This window comes from Callospermophilus lateralis, chromosome 4 (assembly GCF_048772815.1).
Source record: "Callospermophilus lateralis isolate mCalLat2 chromosome 4, mCalLat2.hap1, whole genome shotgun sequence".
Lineage (NCBI taxonomy): Eukaryota > Metazoa > Chordata > Mammalia > Rodentia > Sciuridae > Callospermophilus > Callospermophilus lateralis.
The window spans coordinates 121,782,879-121,801,848 of record NC_135308.1 but is presented as its reverse complement, the minus strand read 5'-3'; the positions used below and the strand labels follow the sequence as shown (position 1 = coordinate 121,801,848).

General features: G+C 38.9%; 1 protein-coding gene and 1 pseudogene across 4 annotated transcripts in view; one reads left to right on the top strand and one right to left on the bottom strand.

The window, feature by feature from the left end:
- Positions 1-18,970, top strand: part of Ptprb (protein tyrosine phosphatase receptor type B) — a 119,955-nt gene that overhangs the window by 60,814 nt on the left and 40,171 nt on the right. For all 4 annotated transcript variants that reach the window (XM_076854865.1, XM_076854867.1, XM_076854863.1 and 1 more), the window contains 7 exons: positions 1,370-1,633; positions 2,183-2,446; positions 3,892-4,155; positions 6,193-6,462; positions 10,440-10,703; positions 12,120-12,383; positions 13,059-13,340. In XM_076854865.1, the coding sequence (XP_076710980.1) occupies positions 1,370-1,633; positions 2,183-2,446; positions 3,892-4,155; positions 6,193-6,462; positions 10,440-10,703; positions 12,120-12,383; positions 13,059-13,340 (1,872 nt within the window). The remainder of the gene's footprint in view (positions 1-1,369; positions 1,634-2,182; positions 2,447-3,891; positions 4,156-6,192; positions 6,463-10,439; positions 10,704-12,119; positions 12,384-13,058; positions 13,341-18,970) is intronic.
- On the bottom strand, positions 10,223-10,330 carry LOC143398709 (small nucleolar RNA SNORA70; annotated as a pseudogene).

Genomic DNA, 18,970 nt, shown 5'->3' with positions numbered 1-18,970 from the left:
GCTATGTTCTAATATAAAACTAAACAGTAAATATAATCCAACAAAGGATGTTAATGCAGTTTTTAAGTGTGAAAAGCATCATGAAAAAATATAGCTTAGATACCAAAATACTGAAGTTTCTGGATCATTTTATGATTTGGGGAAAAAATAGAATATTTGAACACAGGTTTGCCATGTGGTCAAAGCGAAAATCCTTAAATGTATACCAAGCCACATATAGAGGTTTTACAAGCCTAGAGGACATGATAAAATTGGGACATAAGTTTAGTATGCTGGACCTAAGTTTATGCCTCTTTTCAATGCCCCTTCTCATGAATATTTATAATATCTGGTTATAGCCAGATAGAAATGAATCTGTGATCTACTATTAAAGCAAAATTCAACTCCAAATGAAAAAATGAGAATATCCTTAATATCATGCTTTAAATACCGTATTGCCTTATTTACAGTGTTCCTAGTAATATGCATTTATCTATTCATTGATTGAGGGGAAAAACTGTGTTTGCTTATGTATTTATTGTGGAGATTCAGATACACAGAATAGCATTAATTATAATTCTTGACTCAGAAAAACATGCATCAACTGTCATTTTTTTTTCTTTGTCATGGTTCTAGGAATTGAACCCACAGCCTTATACATGCTAGGCAAGCACTCTGCCCTTGAGCTACCTCCTCAGTCATGTTTATTTTTTTGGCATTTAGTTAATAATGTTTTATAATTTAAGATGTACATGAGAAACTACTACAAAAGTTGAAATCTAGGATTTTGACAATGATCTGTATCAAATCATGTGGCTTCCACCCCATTAATCCATTCCAAGGTAACCAGTATCTTAACTCATGTTTACGTCTCACTTACTTCCATCTTATATAGTTTTATTGCATCTATGTACAGTTCTAATTCTGAGTTTTAAAATTTTAGTGTCTTTAACATTGTAAAATACAGTATGTAATCTTTTAGGGACTTAGATTTTTTTCATGTATTATATTTATAAGATTCATTCATATTTTGTATCTTGATGTTAAAGGCAAGAAAGCTACACCTTTGTGTTTTAGATTAAATAGAAGACATTAATCATGACATGTTTCACTGTGTATGCACAATAAATCATTATCCAATCTTATAAGTACCATTTTGTATAGGCAAACAAGAGGAATAGAATGTGTTCATCAGGTTATGTTAAAAGATCCATTTAATCACCCCAACGGGCATAACAGTCTTTCCCCTTGAGATTCATGATCAAGAGGTCTAAGATTTTTCTTTTAAATGCATACAGTAAAAATCTAGTCACTTTATTTTATTGTCCCAAATTGATCTGATCAATTGCTTACTCAGAATCACTAAGTCTTTCGCTGTTCTCTGTTTCAGTGCCTGACAAGGTCCAAGGAGTCAGTGTTAGCAACTCGGCCAGGAGTGACTACCTAAAGGTGTCCTGGGTGCATGCCACTGGAGACTTTGATCACTATGAAGTCACCATCAAAAACAAAAACAACTTCATTCAAACCAAGAGCATTCCCAAGTCGGAAAATGAGTGTATATTTGTTCAGCTAGTCCCTGGACGGTTGTACAGTGTCACCGTTAGTACAATAAGCGGCCAATATGAAGCCAGCGAACAAGGGAATGGAAGAACAAGTACGTGAAAAATTTGCAAAATCTTTTTTTTTTTTTTTGATTGGACAGGAAGGTCACTGAGTAAATGATATATCTGAGCCTCGCATTTTCTCCACTTACTGATTAGTAAATTGCATTCCCACGGAGTCTTACTTGAAGCTAACTTCATCCAGCCAAGTCATGGCCTATAATTACAGAATATTTATTGGTAGATAAAAGCAAGCATAGTGGAGGAGTAAGAAGACCAAATGTTCCATTTTTCTTCCCTGTCCTCCTGCACTAAGGCATTAAAATTCTAGACTTCGTGTTTTATCTTATGATTGAGATCATAACTCATTTTATAATCATATTCTACCAACATGTAGCATTTAAGATTTATGTCAAGAAAAAAAAATCACAATTTTAATAGCTGCTTCCAATTTTTCTTGTTTAATTATGCATGAAGTAGCTTGAGTGGTTTATTTGGGGAAGAGAGATGTTTGCCAGTTCCTTGAATGTGATTCATAAATTATTGTGTAGGTAAACTCCAATCAGTCCCTTTCCTGAGGTATCTTCTCATTTTCTCCTTAGTCCCAGAGCCGGTTAAAGATCTAACACTGCGGAATAGGAGCACTGAGGACCTGCATGTAACTTGGTCACGAGCTGATGGGGACGTTGACCAGTATGAGATCCAGTTGCTCTTCAATGACATGAAAGTATTTCCTCCTTTTCACCTAGTAAATACTGCAACCGAGTATAGGTTCACCTCCCTAACACCAGGGCGCCAGTATAAAATTCTCGTCTTGACGATAAGTGGAGATGTACAGCAGTCAGCCTTCATTGAAGGCCTAACAGGTAACTTAGGTACTGTTCTTGAACCTGATTAGATACAGTGGTGTATTTAACATACTGGGTATCCCAGGTATTTTGATAAATTTGGAGTAGTAAAAGGGAGATGGCAAGAGGAGGGAGAGAGTTATCTTGATAGTGACAATGACATTGTCCAAGCTGGATTAATAAAGTTGAAATGTGATATGGAGGAGGCTTTCAAAGAAGTGACATTGAATTGATAATCTAGCTGGTGTTTGTGAGATACACAGATTATATTATATATTTTAATAAATAACTCTCTTGCTTGACTGTCACTTCTTTGGAACTCTTTTAGGACTGTTGCTGTAATAGTTGATATTTATTGACAGTTGGCCATGAGCTAGACCCACAGCAAAGCACTTTATATCTACATTTTGTTCAATCCTCACAACTCTATGGGTGGTTATTATCATCATCATTGCAATTTTTCTTACAAGAAAACTGTAATTTACAAAGATTGATTAATTAGCCTGTAGTCACCAGCTAGTAAATGAGTAAACCAAGACTTGGAGTAAGGCAGTCTAACCAGCCCCTTGCTACATTACTGATGTTCTTCATTTCCATTCATTAACCTTGACCTCCCTCTAAACTTTTCCCCATCAGCTTCAGGTCAGGCAGGAAAATCAGAGAAAAATGGCAAATTGATACTTTTTTGTCACGTCCTCTTTTTCAGTAGATGCATGACATTTGTTTTTGTTTGTTTGTTTCCGTACTGGGGATAGAACCCAGATCTTCATGCATGCTAGACAGGGTTCTACCACTGAGCTACACCCCCAGCCCTGCCTGAAAACTTTGGTTGACATTTTCCATAGTTCATTCTCTAAGTGATGACTCTTTTTAAAAAAAAAAAAAAAAAACTTTTTTATTTGTATAAAACTGAAAAGAATTTTACTATAAAAAATAATGACAGCATTTTGCAAATTTATCGCAAAGGGGTATCTCTAAGGAAATCAGTGTGCTACGCTTTGAGAGGCAATGTTACACCAAAATGAAAAATGAAATCAAATGAAAAAAATGAAATGGTTACCAAGGTAATGCAGGTCAGGGGATCAAAAGGGAAGGGTCATCACACATTATCAAAAAGAAAATAAAGGACAGCTGCATTGTGATGGCTCATTAATGTTCCAACGGTGCCTCTCTTTTGGTGAACTTGAACGTTTCAGCAGACATTCAAGCAGCTTTTTCAGTAAAAAGGTTTTTGCTTGACTACTCTTGCTGTTCCCATGATCATCTTCTATAGTGGTCACGGTGTTGAGGACACAGTGGGTCCTAGTTCCCCAGGATACACTGTGGAAATGCTCTTGGGTATGTTTTCTGCAGCCACTTCTCTGCGCACTACGTCCTCCTCCTCTTCGGAACCTGGACCCTGAGCATGTGCCGCAGCTGCCGCCCTTGATGGCTCTTAAATTTCTTTTCTTTTCTTTTTTTAGTTCCTAGTGCTGTCAAAAATATTCATATCTCTCCCAATGGAGCCACAGATAGCCTGACGGTGACCTGGACCCCAGGTGGCGGAGATGTTGATTCCTATGTGGTGTCGACCTTCAGGCAGAATCAGAAGGTTGAGTCTCAGACCATCCCCAAGCACATCTCTGAGCACACGTTCCACAGACTGGAGGCGGGGGAACAGTACCAGATTGTGATTGCCTCCGTCAGCGGGTCGCTGAGGAACCAGATGGACGCACTCGGCCGGACAGGTGAGCGCCCTCCTGGAGGAGGGCCAGACTGTAGAACGCTCATGGTTCTCCATAAAGGGTCGGTGAAGGGGCTTGGCTGTTCACAAGTTGAAACTCCAATTATAAAACCACCTAAGTTTGTATGCTTCACTATGGTTTCAAGAGCCTTTCTCATTTTTTCTTTGCATTTTTCTTTCTTAACAGAGATTTCCAAAACAAATCAAAAGTAATTGGAAGCCAAATCATTTGAATAATTTTTTTATACTACTAAATAATGTAAAAATTTTAACAAGGCTTCATAACTGCATTTCTCAAAATTTCAACCTTCTCTCAAAGTTCTTTAAGAAAAAAATGTTCTTCTGCATCTTCTTTACCCATGATAGATAAAGAACAAGTATCAAATGAGTGAATAATGGATATCTTTATTTATGTTAATATCCTCATTTTATGTATTATTTTTAAACAAAAATAAGTTCCTGAAATATACCAGACATTTAAAATGATATCTAGTCATTCTATAAGGGAGATCATTTCTCTATCCTACAGATGAGGAGAGTAAGGCTCAGAAAGTTTATGAAGCATTACCAAGGATACATGTAATGACACCTAGAGCTACAAATCAAATCTATCTCTTGCACCATGCTTCCTCTACCACGATGCAACACTTCTTATGCTTCCCATTCTCAGGAGCACTTATTTTGTTCTGGGACCTGGGGTTTTTATGCCATACCCTCCTCTGCCTCTAGTTCATATCTAGAGCTACATTCTATACCTGTAACCTTGATGCAAGCAAGGGCTTATGTTAGAAAGTGAGGATTCAGTAGAAAGATACAGCCACTGCCCTCAAGAACCTTATAATCTAGTGAAAAAGACAGAGAGGCAAACAGGCGATTACTGTACAAATTACGGGATTTTATGTGTTGTGGGAACCAACAAGAATAGTCAGTGAAGGCTTCTAGTAGGAAGTAATGTTTCAACAAAGATCAAGAGGTCTTCCAGCTCTTCCAGGTGAAGTTTAAGTTGACTTAGTTAAAGCAGAAAAAGCAAAGACCTGGGGGTGAGAGAAAGCATGGCACATTTGAGGACCCTTATGCTACTCAGTATGCTAGAAATAAGAATGTGAGCCATGTAGCCAAGTAAGTAGATAGATCAAAACATGAGGAGCCTTGTATACCTGGTAAGGTGTTTTAGAATTATAGAGAGCCATTTAAGAGCTGTCAGCATGATAGTGCTGGGAGAATGAATCCATGGAAGTAACAAAGTAAGAGACAGTGGCAAGAAATGCTGTTGTCCTAAGAGAGAAGGAGAGAGTTAATAAACTCAAGATATATGAGATTATAGTACATGGAAATTTTAAGACTTAGGTTTGATTCTCTGTACGAAGGTAAGAGTGACAAACTAAGTGTCTCACTTGGGCCAAGAGGTAGAAATACAGGGAAATAAGAAAGTTGGGGGAGGGAGATGAGGAATTCAATTTGAGCATCTTCAGTTTGGAAAGTCATCAAATTTGAGAGTCATCACTAGGTGAGTGACAATTCAAACCATGGGAATGAATTAAATCTTCTAAGGAGATTATTTAGAATGAAAAAAGAAATGAACCTAGAATGGAAAATATTATTAAAAATATTATTTTGCCTTGCACACCAGGAACACAAATACTATCACCTACTATTGCTTAAATCAGGCTGGAAGTTTTGACATGAGTTAATATTGGGAGTATAGTCTAAACATGACAGTTGAGCCATCCAAACTATTCATTGTGTGGATTTGTTCAGTAGTCTTTTTGGAAACAGATATGCATCACTCTGTGTGTTCTTCTGTGTCACTTTCACTAACTTTTCTACCTGTTGGAGAACCAAAATAGCTATTCAGACAATTCAGGCCAAGAAATACTCGTTCCTCTTTACTCCCAGAGGACACACAGAAATAATCAATGTGACACAAATAAAGCAGAGGCATTGGTATTCTACCAGGAGACTTCAGAGAGTTTTTCTCAACTGATTACTTTATCCTAAGTGATATTACCTGAGTTTTCTTGCTTCTCTTGTTTCTTTGTAGTTCCAGCATCTGTCCAGGGACTAAGTGCAGACAATGCATACAGCAGTCATTCCTTAATAGTAAGTTGGCAAAAAGCTGCTGGTGTGGCAGAAAGATATGATGTCCTGCTTCTAAATGAAAATGGAATTCTTCTGAGTAACACATCAGAGCCAGCTACTGCCAAACAGCACAAATTTGAAGATCTAACACCAGGCAAGAAATACAAGATACAGATTCTAACCGTCAGCGGAGGCCTCTTTAGCAAGGAATCCCAAACTGAAGGCCAAACAGGTAATTAGTAGCATTTAATATATTTTACCATATATCTCCTTGCCTGCTATTGTATAAGACCATAATATAAGACGGGTGAAGCTTCAGCCCACCGCAATCCAATTCGGATTTTTCATTAAAGCTGTCTCTATTAGTTTCCTATTGCTGCTGTAATAAATTGCCACAAACTTAGTGGCTTAAAAACAACACAAATTTATTATTTTATAGTTCTAGAGAGTTAGAATATGAAAACAGGAAAGAAATCAAGATTTCAGGTGTCAGCAGGGCTGTGTACCTTTAGATGGAGAATCTATGCCTTGCCAGCTTCTAGAGGCTGCCCACATTCATTGGCTCATGGTCCCTTCCATCAAGGGAATCATTCCAATCTCTATATCTGTTGTCACATGTCCTTCTTTGCTTTCCTGCCTCTTTCTTCCATCTTTTAAGAACTCTTGTGTTGGGCCTGAAATTAGGAACCATGGAGCAGAGACTATGGTTCTCCACCATTACCTCCCCCTGCAGCTAACCACCTGTGGGTCTTTGCCACCAGGACTGAGAGCTGGTACCACAGTTCCTGCCACTGTGTTTTCCTGCTGCCATCTCCCACTGCCAACTGCCACCTATGGGCCTGAACTACTGTCCAAGAAGTAATAACAGATCTCAAATTATTCCAAAAAATCATAAAGGGAGGAATTCTTCCAAATCCATTTTACAAGGCCAGTATTACCCTGATATCAAAACCAGACAGGGACCCAACAAAAAAAAAAAAAAAAAAGGAGAGAGAACTCTAGACCAGTATCTATAAAGAGCACAAATGCAAAAATTCTTGACAAAATACTAGCAAATTAAATCCAACAGCATATTGTTAAGATCATTGATCATAAGAGGAATTTATCTCAGAGATGCAAGGATGGTTCATCATAGACATATCAACCATTATAACATACCAATCAACAAAATGGACAAAAATCTTTAGATAATCTTAACTGATGCAGAAAAAGCATTTGATACAAGTCCCACACCCCTTTATGATAGAATTCTGAACAAATTAATTGTAGAAGGAACATATTTCAACATAATGACTATAATAAAACAAATCCTTTCCCAACATCATAGTGAATGGGGGAGAAGCTGAAACCTTTTTTCTAAGATCTGGAACAAAGCAAGGATGTCGACTTTTCCAGTGTTAGTCAACATAGTACTGAAAGTCTTAGAGTAATTGGACAAAAGAAAGAAAGAAAAGGCAAACAAATAGGAAGGGAGGAAGACAAATTATCCTGTTTGCAGATGATATGTTCTATCTATAGAAAAACCTAAAAACTCTATCAAAAGACTATTAGATCAGATAAATTTGATGAAGTTACAGAATATAGACTCAACATAAAAAAATTAATAGCATTTTTGAGCACCAATAATGAAATTGCTGAGAAAGAAATCATAAAATGGAATCCCATTAACAATTGCTGCAAACAAAATATAATGACTAGAAATAGATATACTCAAGAAAACAAAAGACTTCTACAACGAAAAGTATAAAACTCTGATGAAAGAAATTGATGAAGACACACACACAAAATGGAGACACCTCCCCCAGCCAAAGTCTAGAGAAAAGAAACAAAGCTGGAAGTATCATACTACTTGACACCAAAATATACAACAAAGCTGTATGGGACTGGCCTAAAAACAGACACAGAAGAGAGAACCTGGAAATATCCCCCATGCATTTGTAGCCAATTGATTCTCAACAGAGGCACCAAAATCCTACATTGGAGAAAGGACAGACTCTTTAACAAATGGTGTTCAGAAAACTGGATATTCACATGCAGAAGATTGAAACTTGACCCCTATCTCTCATCCTATACAAAAAAAATGAACTTGAAATGAATTGAAGACCTGAATGTAATATTGGAAACTATAATATACCAATAGATGAGTAGGAACATTTCAAGACAATAGTATAATAAACAATATTTTAAATAAGACCCAAAAGCTCAGGAAACAAAGCTAACATAATAAAGTATATGTATGAAGACACGAATTGGTGTGAATATATTGTGTATACAACCAGAGATATAAAAAAATTGTAAAAGAAAAAGAATTTAGTTTTCATTATTATTAAATGTGAACAATGATTAGGAATTCTAAAAAAAAGAAAAAGAAAAAAGAAAGAAACTAAAATGCTTCTGCAGAGACACAATCACCAGAGTGAAGAGATAACCTAAAGAAAGGGGAAAATATGGGCTGGAAAGGGGAAAATATGGGGATAGAACTCAGGTTGGTACAGTGCTTGCCTTGCATGCACAAAGCCCTGTATTCAATCCCCAGCATCATACAGAAAAAGAAAAAAGAAAAAGAAAGAAAGAAAAGGTAAGACAGAAAGGGGAAAATGTTTTTTGCATGAAATTCATCTGACAAAGGATTAATATTCAGAATATTGAAAGAACTTAAAAAACTCAATAAAAAAACCCAAATAATACAATTTAAAAATAGACACAGGATATGAATGGACACTTCCCAAAAGAAGAAATTCAAATGGCCAATAAATTTAGGGGGGAAAAAAGTTTGATTTCATTAGCCATCAGGAAATGCAAGTCAAACTCACAGTGAGATATCATGTCAACTCTGGTTAGAGTGACTATTATCAAAAAGACAAGAAGTAGCTAATGTTAGCAAGGGTGTGGAGAAAAGGAAACTCTTATTCTTGGTGCAAGTGTAGCCATTGCAGCCACTTTAAGGGACAATATGAACTTTTAAGGGGTTAGAGTAAGGAGAGGGGGAAAACAAAAAGAACTGGACAAAGGAGAACTCAAACAAAATCAAGACAGATGCCCTTTTCTGTTTACATCCACAAGACTCAGGCCAACCCAGAAGGGAGTACTTTCTAGCAGCACTGGACCACCTTACCACCAAGTGCCACTGAAGGCCAAAGGTGTGGCAGAGTCTCAATATAAACCATTTTTTAAAAGTGGTTTTGACTTTTCCTGTTGTTTTTTCTTTCCCATATCCCTAAGCCTAATTTCTCTTTCCATTTGTTTTTCCTTTCTTTTCCATTTTCTTCTCCCTTCCTCTCAATAACCATATCTTAGCCTTTGTGGAGACTCAAAGACAGTCTTTTGATCTCTAATCTAGTCCTCAGTGTTAGAAAAACATTTAGTCAGCCACATCAGATTATTTTAATTCCCAAAAATGTCTGTGAAGATAATTTCCCATTTCTGTTTTGTTTTGATTTTGTTGTTGTTGTTGTTGTTGTTGTTCTCTTGTGGCTTTGTTTTTTTTTTTAATTAATAACTTTAGCATCAGTAATTCAGACTTCAGGTTTCTTTGCTTTAGGCCTCCATGAAGTCAGTTATTTTGTGGTTATTTAGTAGTATTTATTGGTGGAAATGATAAAAGAGGGGGTATCACATTAGAAGGCCTCACAAATGCAGAGCCCACCACTTGTCCAGGGGAACATGACTGGGATGTGTTGGACCTCATACCCACAGGGAACAAGCTGCTTCTCAGCCACCATGTCTTCAGATTCATCCTCATTAAACTTAGGGAAGCTCCACTTCTTTGAGATGTCAGTCTTGTGGTGGCCAGGAAACTTGAACTTGGCGCACTGCATAGGGGCTCAGTCACATGCTACTTGTTCTGTAGCCTGGTATGGATGGACATGATGACTTGCCCAACGTGAACCCTGAATGCCATGCCCTGGAACTTCCCAAAGGTACTCCACATACCTTCTGGGGCCTTGGTTGGGAACAGTTCTGGATCAAAGACATGAATGTCCACTGGAAAGGGCTATCATCAGGGTCCGTAAGGGCAACCTGTATAAACAGCAGACTGTGTAGTCTACTGAGGAGGTTGCTATTCACAGCCATTGTAAGTCAACATATTTTAAATGCAGATACCACCTGGCTTGGGTTGAGTGCACCCACCCATTGTTAATCCTGAGTGGACCATGTCAGGGACATGCCAAAATTTAATCTCATTCTGTCACTTCTTGACTTTTCCAGTCCCGGCAGCTGTCACCAACCTGAGGATCACAGAAAACTCCACTAGACACCTGTCCTTCAGTTGGACCGCCTCAGAGGGGGAGTTCAACTGGTATAACATCTTTCTGTACAACCCGGATCGAACACTTCAGGAGAGAGCCCAAGTGGACCCACAAATCCAGAGCTTCTCTTTCCAGAACTTGCTACAAGGCCGAATGTACAAAATGGTGATCGTAACTCACAGTGGGGAGCTGTCTAATGAGTCTTTCATTTTTGGCAGAACAGGTAAGACCCAGAGACCCAAGCAGTAGTAAATAGCAAGAAACTTCTCCCAATGCTCACTGCCTCTTCCTTGATTTGTCCTTAGTTCCCTGTTCTATCCAGGTAATAACGTTGTATAATTCTGTGACCTTCAAGCTTTTTGACCCTAAATCAGGCCTTTGATGATAGATAAATAATTTGTGGACTGTTTTTTTTTTCCACTGGCTTCTGGTTTATTTATTTTTTTGCTTCCACTTATTTTCCTCCTAGTGCTTGATGGAAAATGAATATGGCTTCTCTTCTTGCCAGCAAACTGTGCATGAGGGTTGTAATCCAACATGGCTCTATTCAATTCGTGTCCTTCAGCTTCCTACAAAAAACACAAGGCAGAGGACAGGTCCAGAGAAGGGCAACCACAATTAAACAAGCAATGATTACTTTGATTGGAAACATAGCACTAAATGAAATAAAAACAGGATTCCAAGACCGAGAGGAAAAATGGAATCTCTTGTTTTTCTAGATAAGGCCCCTGACCTCTGAGAACTCTGCACAAGGGAGAGAAGAGGGGGCAGGGACAGCAGATTTTAAAGGGGAAAGACATTGGAACATCTTACATTCTTTGAAAGAAGTGAATACTGTTGTGACAGTGACTTGGCAGGACAAGACAATACTTTAAACAGAGAAGGCATCTTAACCGAGCCCCAAAGATGAGTCTCCTGAAAAACATATCCCAAAGGCACCCAAGAGTGGGCCACTAAAGGGAATGAAAAAGAGCAGTGGTGAGCTTAGAGGACAAATAGAATTGCCTGCATGTTACCATTTCCAGGCAACCTGCCCTCCGCACATTGTCCCTTGCCTGCTCATTGATGTTTGAAGCTCCTCCAACAGGGGCATCATTTTTTACTGACCAAAGAACAACAAAGCTTAAATATGCATGGAGCAGGTGGCAGGTGCCTAACTTATACAATAGTAGAAGTGACCGTTAACATTTCTTTTCTTAAGTGAGGTTGTACCAATGCAGATTCTGATAACAAAGAGAGTAGAAAACTAAAGGCAGATGGAGAGGAAGTAAAGAGACTCAGAAAGGGGTTATTGAGTGTTTGCTTCCATTTAGATGGCTCAGAATAGAAGGAGCTAGAACCATTAATGAACATTTTTTCTGGGCCTTTGATAACCTAAGTGACAAACTACTTGGTTAAGTATTAATAATTCCTAAACATTTCATTTTACCTGTTTGTCAGGATTCATGTGGCGACCCTATGGAAACCACCACCTGTGCAGCCCACATGCCCCATAGCATAAGTGACCCAAAACGTAACTAAGAACTGACTCCACAATGTGTTCTTACTCACCTACCTGACCAGCGCAGCTCATGTTCTTACCTGTGGGCCAAATACTTTACTTCTCTTTTATTCACAGTAAACTTTTCTTCTATTTAAGTCCCAGCCCCTGTGAGTCATCTCAAAGGATCCAATCGGAACATGACAGATAGTCTTTGGTTCAGCTGGAGTCCAGCTCCTGGGGACCTCGACTTTTATGAACTGATTCTCTACAATCCCAATGGCACAAAAAAGGAAAACTGGAAAGACAAGGACCTGACAGAGAGGCGTTTTCAGGGTCTTGTCCCTGGAAGGAAGTACACACTGTGTGTGATAACTCACAGTGGAGATCTCAGCAATAAGGTTACAGGGGAGGGCAGAACAGGTAAGAAGCCCAATCACCAATTGCCAAGTGTTGGTGACAAGCAGCTTCCTAATACACATTTTAACTATGTCTTTAATGATGAATAAAATCAATGATGCGCCATGTACTAGTTCCTGAAATGCAAAAGGCACTAGGGTACAATAAATAAAAGATACGTTCTTTGGTCAAAAAGAACTAGATCCTTAGCTTTGCACTGCCACTTAATCTCTATGAAGCCAGGTGGGTCACTGAGCATTCAGTTTTCATATCTGTAAAATGGAGTTAATGATAAAATCATCATTGTGTTGCTATGACCAGTGCTTCCTAAAGTTTTTATGTCTTGAGCACACCTAGATAATATCTGTATGCTACCTGGGGTCAATCAACAAGGCGATCTAAAACTGGACATAATTATCTATGAACCTCAGCCAGGCCACCCGAAATACAATGGAATCAATATCCTGACACACTTGTAACCTATTCAGGGAATATTCATGCTCTATATGACCTTGGTAAGGAAGCTTAGTTATGAATATTAAAGAAAAGGTACATAAAACATTTGAGGACATTGTCTTATACATAATAAATACTATAAATGAAAGTTCCTACTATGTCATTATCGTTATCAGTGATCATATTTGTATATGTTATGACACAGATGAGATTATGTGACCTTTCACTTTCTCCTACGTACAGCCCCAAGTCCTCCCAGTCTTTTGTCATTTGCTGATGTTGCAAACACATCTTTGGCCATCACCTGGAAGGGACCCCCAGACTGGACAGACTACAATGACTTTGAGCTACAATGGCTCCCCAGAGATGCACTCACTGTCTTCAACCCCTACAGCAACAGAAAATCAGAAGGACGCATTGTGTATGGTCTTCGTCCAGGAAGATCCTATCAGTTCAGCGTCAAGACTGTCAGTGGAGATTCCTGGAAAACCTACAGCAAACCAATTTCTGGATCTGTGAGAACAAGTATGACATGTTTTTCTTTTCTTGAATTTCGGAGGGAGTGAGAGGAAGGATATATTCAACATCTTATCCCAACGGGGCTTGGTTTGAATATAGTTTTTTATTTGAGATTGGTTGGATTTGAATTCAGGTAGAAGTCTCCATGCATTTCTTCATTCATTCAACATTGAAATGGAATACGAAGAATTTACTTGTACCCTCATGGAGCTTGGGTAGGAGATATTATAACTGAACAGATAATTATTCTTTGTGATAAGGGAAGTAAATGACACTTTGTAAAAATGTGTATTAGGGGCATCTGAGCCAATACAAGAGAGTGTCCTAGAAGAAGAAAATCCAAATTGAAAATAAAGAGAGAACAAGATTTATCAGGTGAAAGTGGGGAAAGAAGTGAAGAATATTGCAGATAGGGAGAATAAAATATTGCAAGTCAGGGAGGAGAGGGAAAAGTCTGCTAATAAAAAAGCAGAAAGAAGTTGGCCAGAGAATGAAAGGTGAGCATAAAGAGAATCCGATCATAAAATGTCTTGTGTGCTGTGCTAACAACTTTGAACTTTATTCTGAACCAATTGGAGCCTCTCAGATCTGCAGAGATAGTATAATCATATTTACACTTTAGCAAGTCACTCGGGGTACATTGCAGAGAACAGATTGAAAGGGGAAAACTAGCAGCAAATAAATCAGTTAATACCCAGTAAATGTAATTTCCTAGATCAATTATTGGTTGTTAAAGTATGTAGTTGAAAATCAGAAATTTAAGCAAGAGGTTTTTTTCATTTATTCAATAAATATTAAAACTATGACAGGTATAACTTGTGCTCAATATTGTATCAAAGAGCATTTTGGGATCAGATAATTATGTGTGAAAAAGAACTAAGAGTTCTGGTTCATAGCAAGCTCTGGATGCGTTTTCAGCGGCTTATTTTAGATGGTGTCAATTGAATCTGTTAAGCAGAACACCACACACTTGGTTACCAAATCCAGAATAGGACTCAATACTCTTGCCCCTTGCATCTTGGTATTGGAGTCACCAAGTGAAACCCAGTGTAATCAAGCACTGGGTAGAACAAAGCTTTACTCACATAAAGAAGAGAAGAGACCAGACAAGATCAGATTCAACAGCATGCGTCAGCCCCCCGTCAGTGGGTCTCTCCTGATACTGTTGCTGGGCGAGTGGCAAAACACACCCCTCAGAGGCAATACAAGTGCTCTGACCCCCTCCTCAGAGGACAGATATAGTCTTGGTGTTGCCTGGGTACTCTGTGATGCAGAACAAAAGAACATATTTTGAGCATGCAAATGGGAAAGAAGTTCTCACACAGAGTGATCAGCCCAGTACAAGCCATGGGGCTCTTGATGTCTTGTGAGGGAAATGTTCTGGCACAAGGTTCATTTTTACATAGCCAAGGGGGCAGCCAATGATTGCACACATAAGATCACCTTTCCCAACAGCTTCCTGGCTGCTCAGTTTAAGAGTTCATGCAATGCCAGTAGACTTGTATGTCACATATGGACTATTATATTCCCATCCTATATGCTAGAATTTAAGAGCAGTATTTGCTAAATGGGGCATGCTCCAGAGGAGAACAACCAGCCCAAAGAGGCACTCAACTCTGTGTTTTATGAGTAACAAATAAAATCATATATTTATTTATCTAGGATTGTATTAAAATTGGGTAGGGCTATGGGTAATACAAATCCTAAAATAACAGAGGCTTAAACAAAGTAGAAGTTTATGGTTTGTAGTTCTTATATAAAGCCATTTCATGGGTTGAGGGTGTGACTCAGAGATAGAACATTTGCCTAGTGTGCACAAGGGGTTCCATCCCCAGTGCCTCAAAAGAAAAAAAGCATTCCAGTTCTCACTTTCTCACAAATATGCTCTAGCTATGATGAACAATTTGCAGTTATTATCTTTGCTTATTCTTATCTTTGCTCTTCTATAGGTAACATGTTTTTCTCCTTTGGCTTCTTTCAGGAGGTTATCATTGCTTTTCTGTAGTGTGAAAAATATTCTACCATGTGGCCAGCGCAATGGTTTCATTAATGAGGTTCTTGGCATAAAAGTTAGCTAGTGAGATCGAAATAAACACACAGACTCAGTTACCTTTTTCTATGACCAGGTCTGAGACGGCTCCCCTCTCTGGTTCCCTCCTCTAACCGCCTGGCAGGGCAGCAAGGATTACTCAGGGCTAGCAGGAGAGAGAGAGCGAGCACGCCAGGGAGTAGCCTTTTATTGGGGAGCAAGAAACTCAGGGGATAATTCCATCCAATGAAGGTTGAAGGGGGGGGCCACACTCCAAGGTCAGGGTCAGTGATTGGGCCTCCGGGGTCAGTGGTCAGTTACACCCCCACACGGATGGGTTCTCTCAACAGGAGAGGGCCGGGAAAGCTCCGACACAGCCAGAGCACCTCAGACCCTAACTGGGAGTCACCCAGTCACGTGTGAGAATGGCTCCCGACATATTCCCCCTTTCTCTTTGTAAAAATGAGGCGGCGGTTCACTTTCTGGAGTTTTTGCATTTTTGTTCTGAAGACTCGCCATCCTACAATTACAATGCAATAGAGAATTAGCAGCAAAGAGAATAATCCAATAATGTACCAGGTGTTTGAGAATATTTCCAGGGTTGAATCCATTTAACTCCTTCAATATTTGGTTAGCCAAAGAAGAAGGATCTGAAAAATCAGCTCTATTATTTTGAATGTCTTGGATATGGTGATGAAGTTCCAGAATATCCAAGCTATGGTCAGTTTTGCAGGTCTCTATTGTAGTTTTGGGGACAGCAGTTTGTCCTGTATCCTGAAGTTCAGAGACTCTTTCCTCAGCCATGCCTAGTCTACTAATAATTCCATCAAAGTCACTCTTCATTCTTATTACAGTGTTTTGATCTCTAGCATTTCTTTTTGGTTCTTAGAATGTCCACTTTGTATCACCCGTCTGTTCTATTGTGTTGTCTACCTCATCCATTAGAGCCTTATCACATTCATTCTTGTTTTAAATTCCTGGGCAGATCGTTCCCACATTCCTGTCATATCCTCTTCTGGTTCCAGATGCTTCTTCATTCTTTTCAAACTATGTGTTTTGCCTGTTAATATGCTTTGTAAATTTTTTTTTATAACCAAACATGATGTACTAGGTAAGAGGAATAGCTGTGATAGGCCTTTAGTGATGTGGCAAGGTGGGGAGGGAGCTTTGCATGGTGACTCCATGAGCACATCTTATTCCTTTAGAGAGCTGGTACCTATGGACTGTGCATCACACAGTCCATAGGTACCATCACACAAGGGGATTTTTCTCCCATTTTCATTGTGGGAACCTGGTTAAGTTCCCAGAGCTAAAACTCAGAAACGTGTGGGGGCTCCCACATCTGGGTCATCCTGCGGTTTCTAGCTCTCAAACATATCCACACTCAGCCTCCAGCAATTCTTCTGTTATAGCTCTGATTTTCCTACCTGAACACCAATTGCTAGATTGGTCCTCAGCTCATGAGTGCTATAGTGAACCCTAACTTCCATATTCACTTCCATATTCACTTCTCTGTCTCTGTAGTTTTTGGGGTCAGCAGTTTGCCCTGTGTCCTCACTCCTCTTACAGATCCAATAAGATTTGCTAATTTTGTGTCTGATCAGCTTTTTATTTGTTGGGATAGAGTGGCAACTTCCAAGCTCTATTCATGCAGAACCAGAAACCAGAGCAGTGCCCATTTCTTAGTGAAAAGGGACGTGACTTGAGTCTTGGAAAACTGGGAGGATTTAGAGGTCAAGGGGAGAGAGAAGAAATTGAAGGAAAAGGTTGAAGTAGATTCCCATGATATTCTTTCTGCAGATTATCAGAATTATGTATTTGGCAGGATGCCTTGAAAAATTTTCTCCAGTCTGAAGAGAAAGGTGTCATTGGGACTCAGCTGTGACTTATTTTGAAGGGAGTTCAGCAGATCAACAAGCAGTTGTGTTATGAAAGACACAATTATTGCCTGCCTCAAGACCAGTTCTTCCTCTATACCAAAAAATCTTTGTTATTTTTTTTCTTGAAGTCATCTTCATCTAATCTTTGTGATTTAGTGACATTTGTAGTCCTTGATATGAAACAAGAATTAATTTGGTGTCACACAGATGATGGATGAGTCTTGTGATTGTTTTGCACAAGAATTTCTGTAGCAAAACATGTGTCAAGAGAAGGTGTGTTGCATTACAAAGCAGAGTACCAGGTATTGCCATTTTAAGGGACTACTCAGTCTACACATAGTTCCTAAAATTCATCTATGTAACTAGTCCTTCATGAGTTGAAAGAATGACCTATTCCACAAGCAACACCAGGGTCACCAGCTATGCATGCACTCAGAAGCCTTGCTTAGATAGGCCCTGTACTTGCCTTAATTCTTTGATGTCAATAGCTTAAAATTCTTAATTTTTGAACATTGGGCAATGCATTTTCATTTGGCACTGGACCTTGAAAATTATATAGCTAGTCTTCTCTACAAGGTCTTTAAGTGGTTATATAAATTTAGTTTGGGGAGGTGGAGGAAGGGAAAAGTAGGGAAAGGATGAAATTTTGTAAGAGGGACCATAAAAACCCAACAATTTGTGGCCCAGGTTTGATCCTCAGCACCACATGCAAACAAAGATGTTGTGTCCGCCGAAAAAACTAAAAAATAAATATTAAAAAAACTCTCTCTCTCTCTCTCTCTCTCTCTCTCTCTCTCTCTCTTTAAAAAAAAAAAACCAACAATAAAGTGGAATTGGTTTTTCCCATTCAGTGTTCACAAGGGCCATCATAACTGCCTTTTGCCTTATTTTTCAACTCTCTTCTACAACATACAGTGTTGCTGTAAGCTTATTTGGTAGGTTGCACTCACTGATGATTGCTATCTGAGAACTTATTGTATTTTGTGCTGTGGCCAATAGAACAATTTACCCTTGAAATTTACTCTTTATCAAGGCTTTCAACTCCTGGAGTGAAACGGAGTGGCATAGACCTAGTTTTCAAGTTCTAGTCCCAGAGTTTCTCAGAGTTCCTGAGAAATTCCTGGAAAAAGAGGATATGCAAGGGGAGGGCCTGATCCCATTCTGGCTTACATTTCTGAGCCCTGAAAGCACTTACAACACAGGACCACAGCTCTTCTGATTTTATGTATTGGAGGTCTGAGAACTTTTCTTGTTTAAATGACTCAGTTACTATAATTAAAATTCATAAACTACTCATCTCAACTGTCCAGCTTAGCTTCATAGCATGTAATTAGAAATGGTAGACATACAGCTAACTGGGGGCGGTCTCAGAGTTTGGTTACTAACTTGAACGGTCTCGTAAGAGCTTTTCTTTCAGACTGAATCTTTTACTCATTGCTGTGTCATTCACAATAACAAATAAGATCAGCTACCATACATTGAGTTGCTACTATGTGTCAGCTACTCTGTTAAGCAGAAGAACACTGGATGGTGATAAGCATAGGGGGATAGAACAGCATGACACGGACATACATGGGAAGCTACCACACACTTTTAGTGCCTGAAGCTTGTCCTGTCAGCGGAGAGGGGCAGGCAAAGAATGGAGGAGAGAGACAGAAGTCATGGTCTAAGGGATAAAACATTGACAATGCCATTTCCTAATTTCATCATTATCAGAGCTTACATTT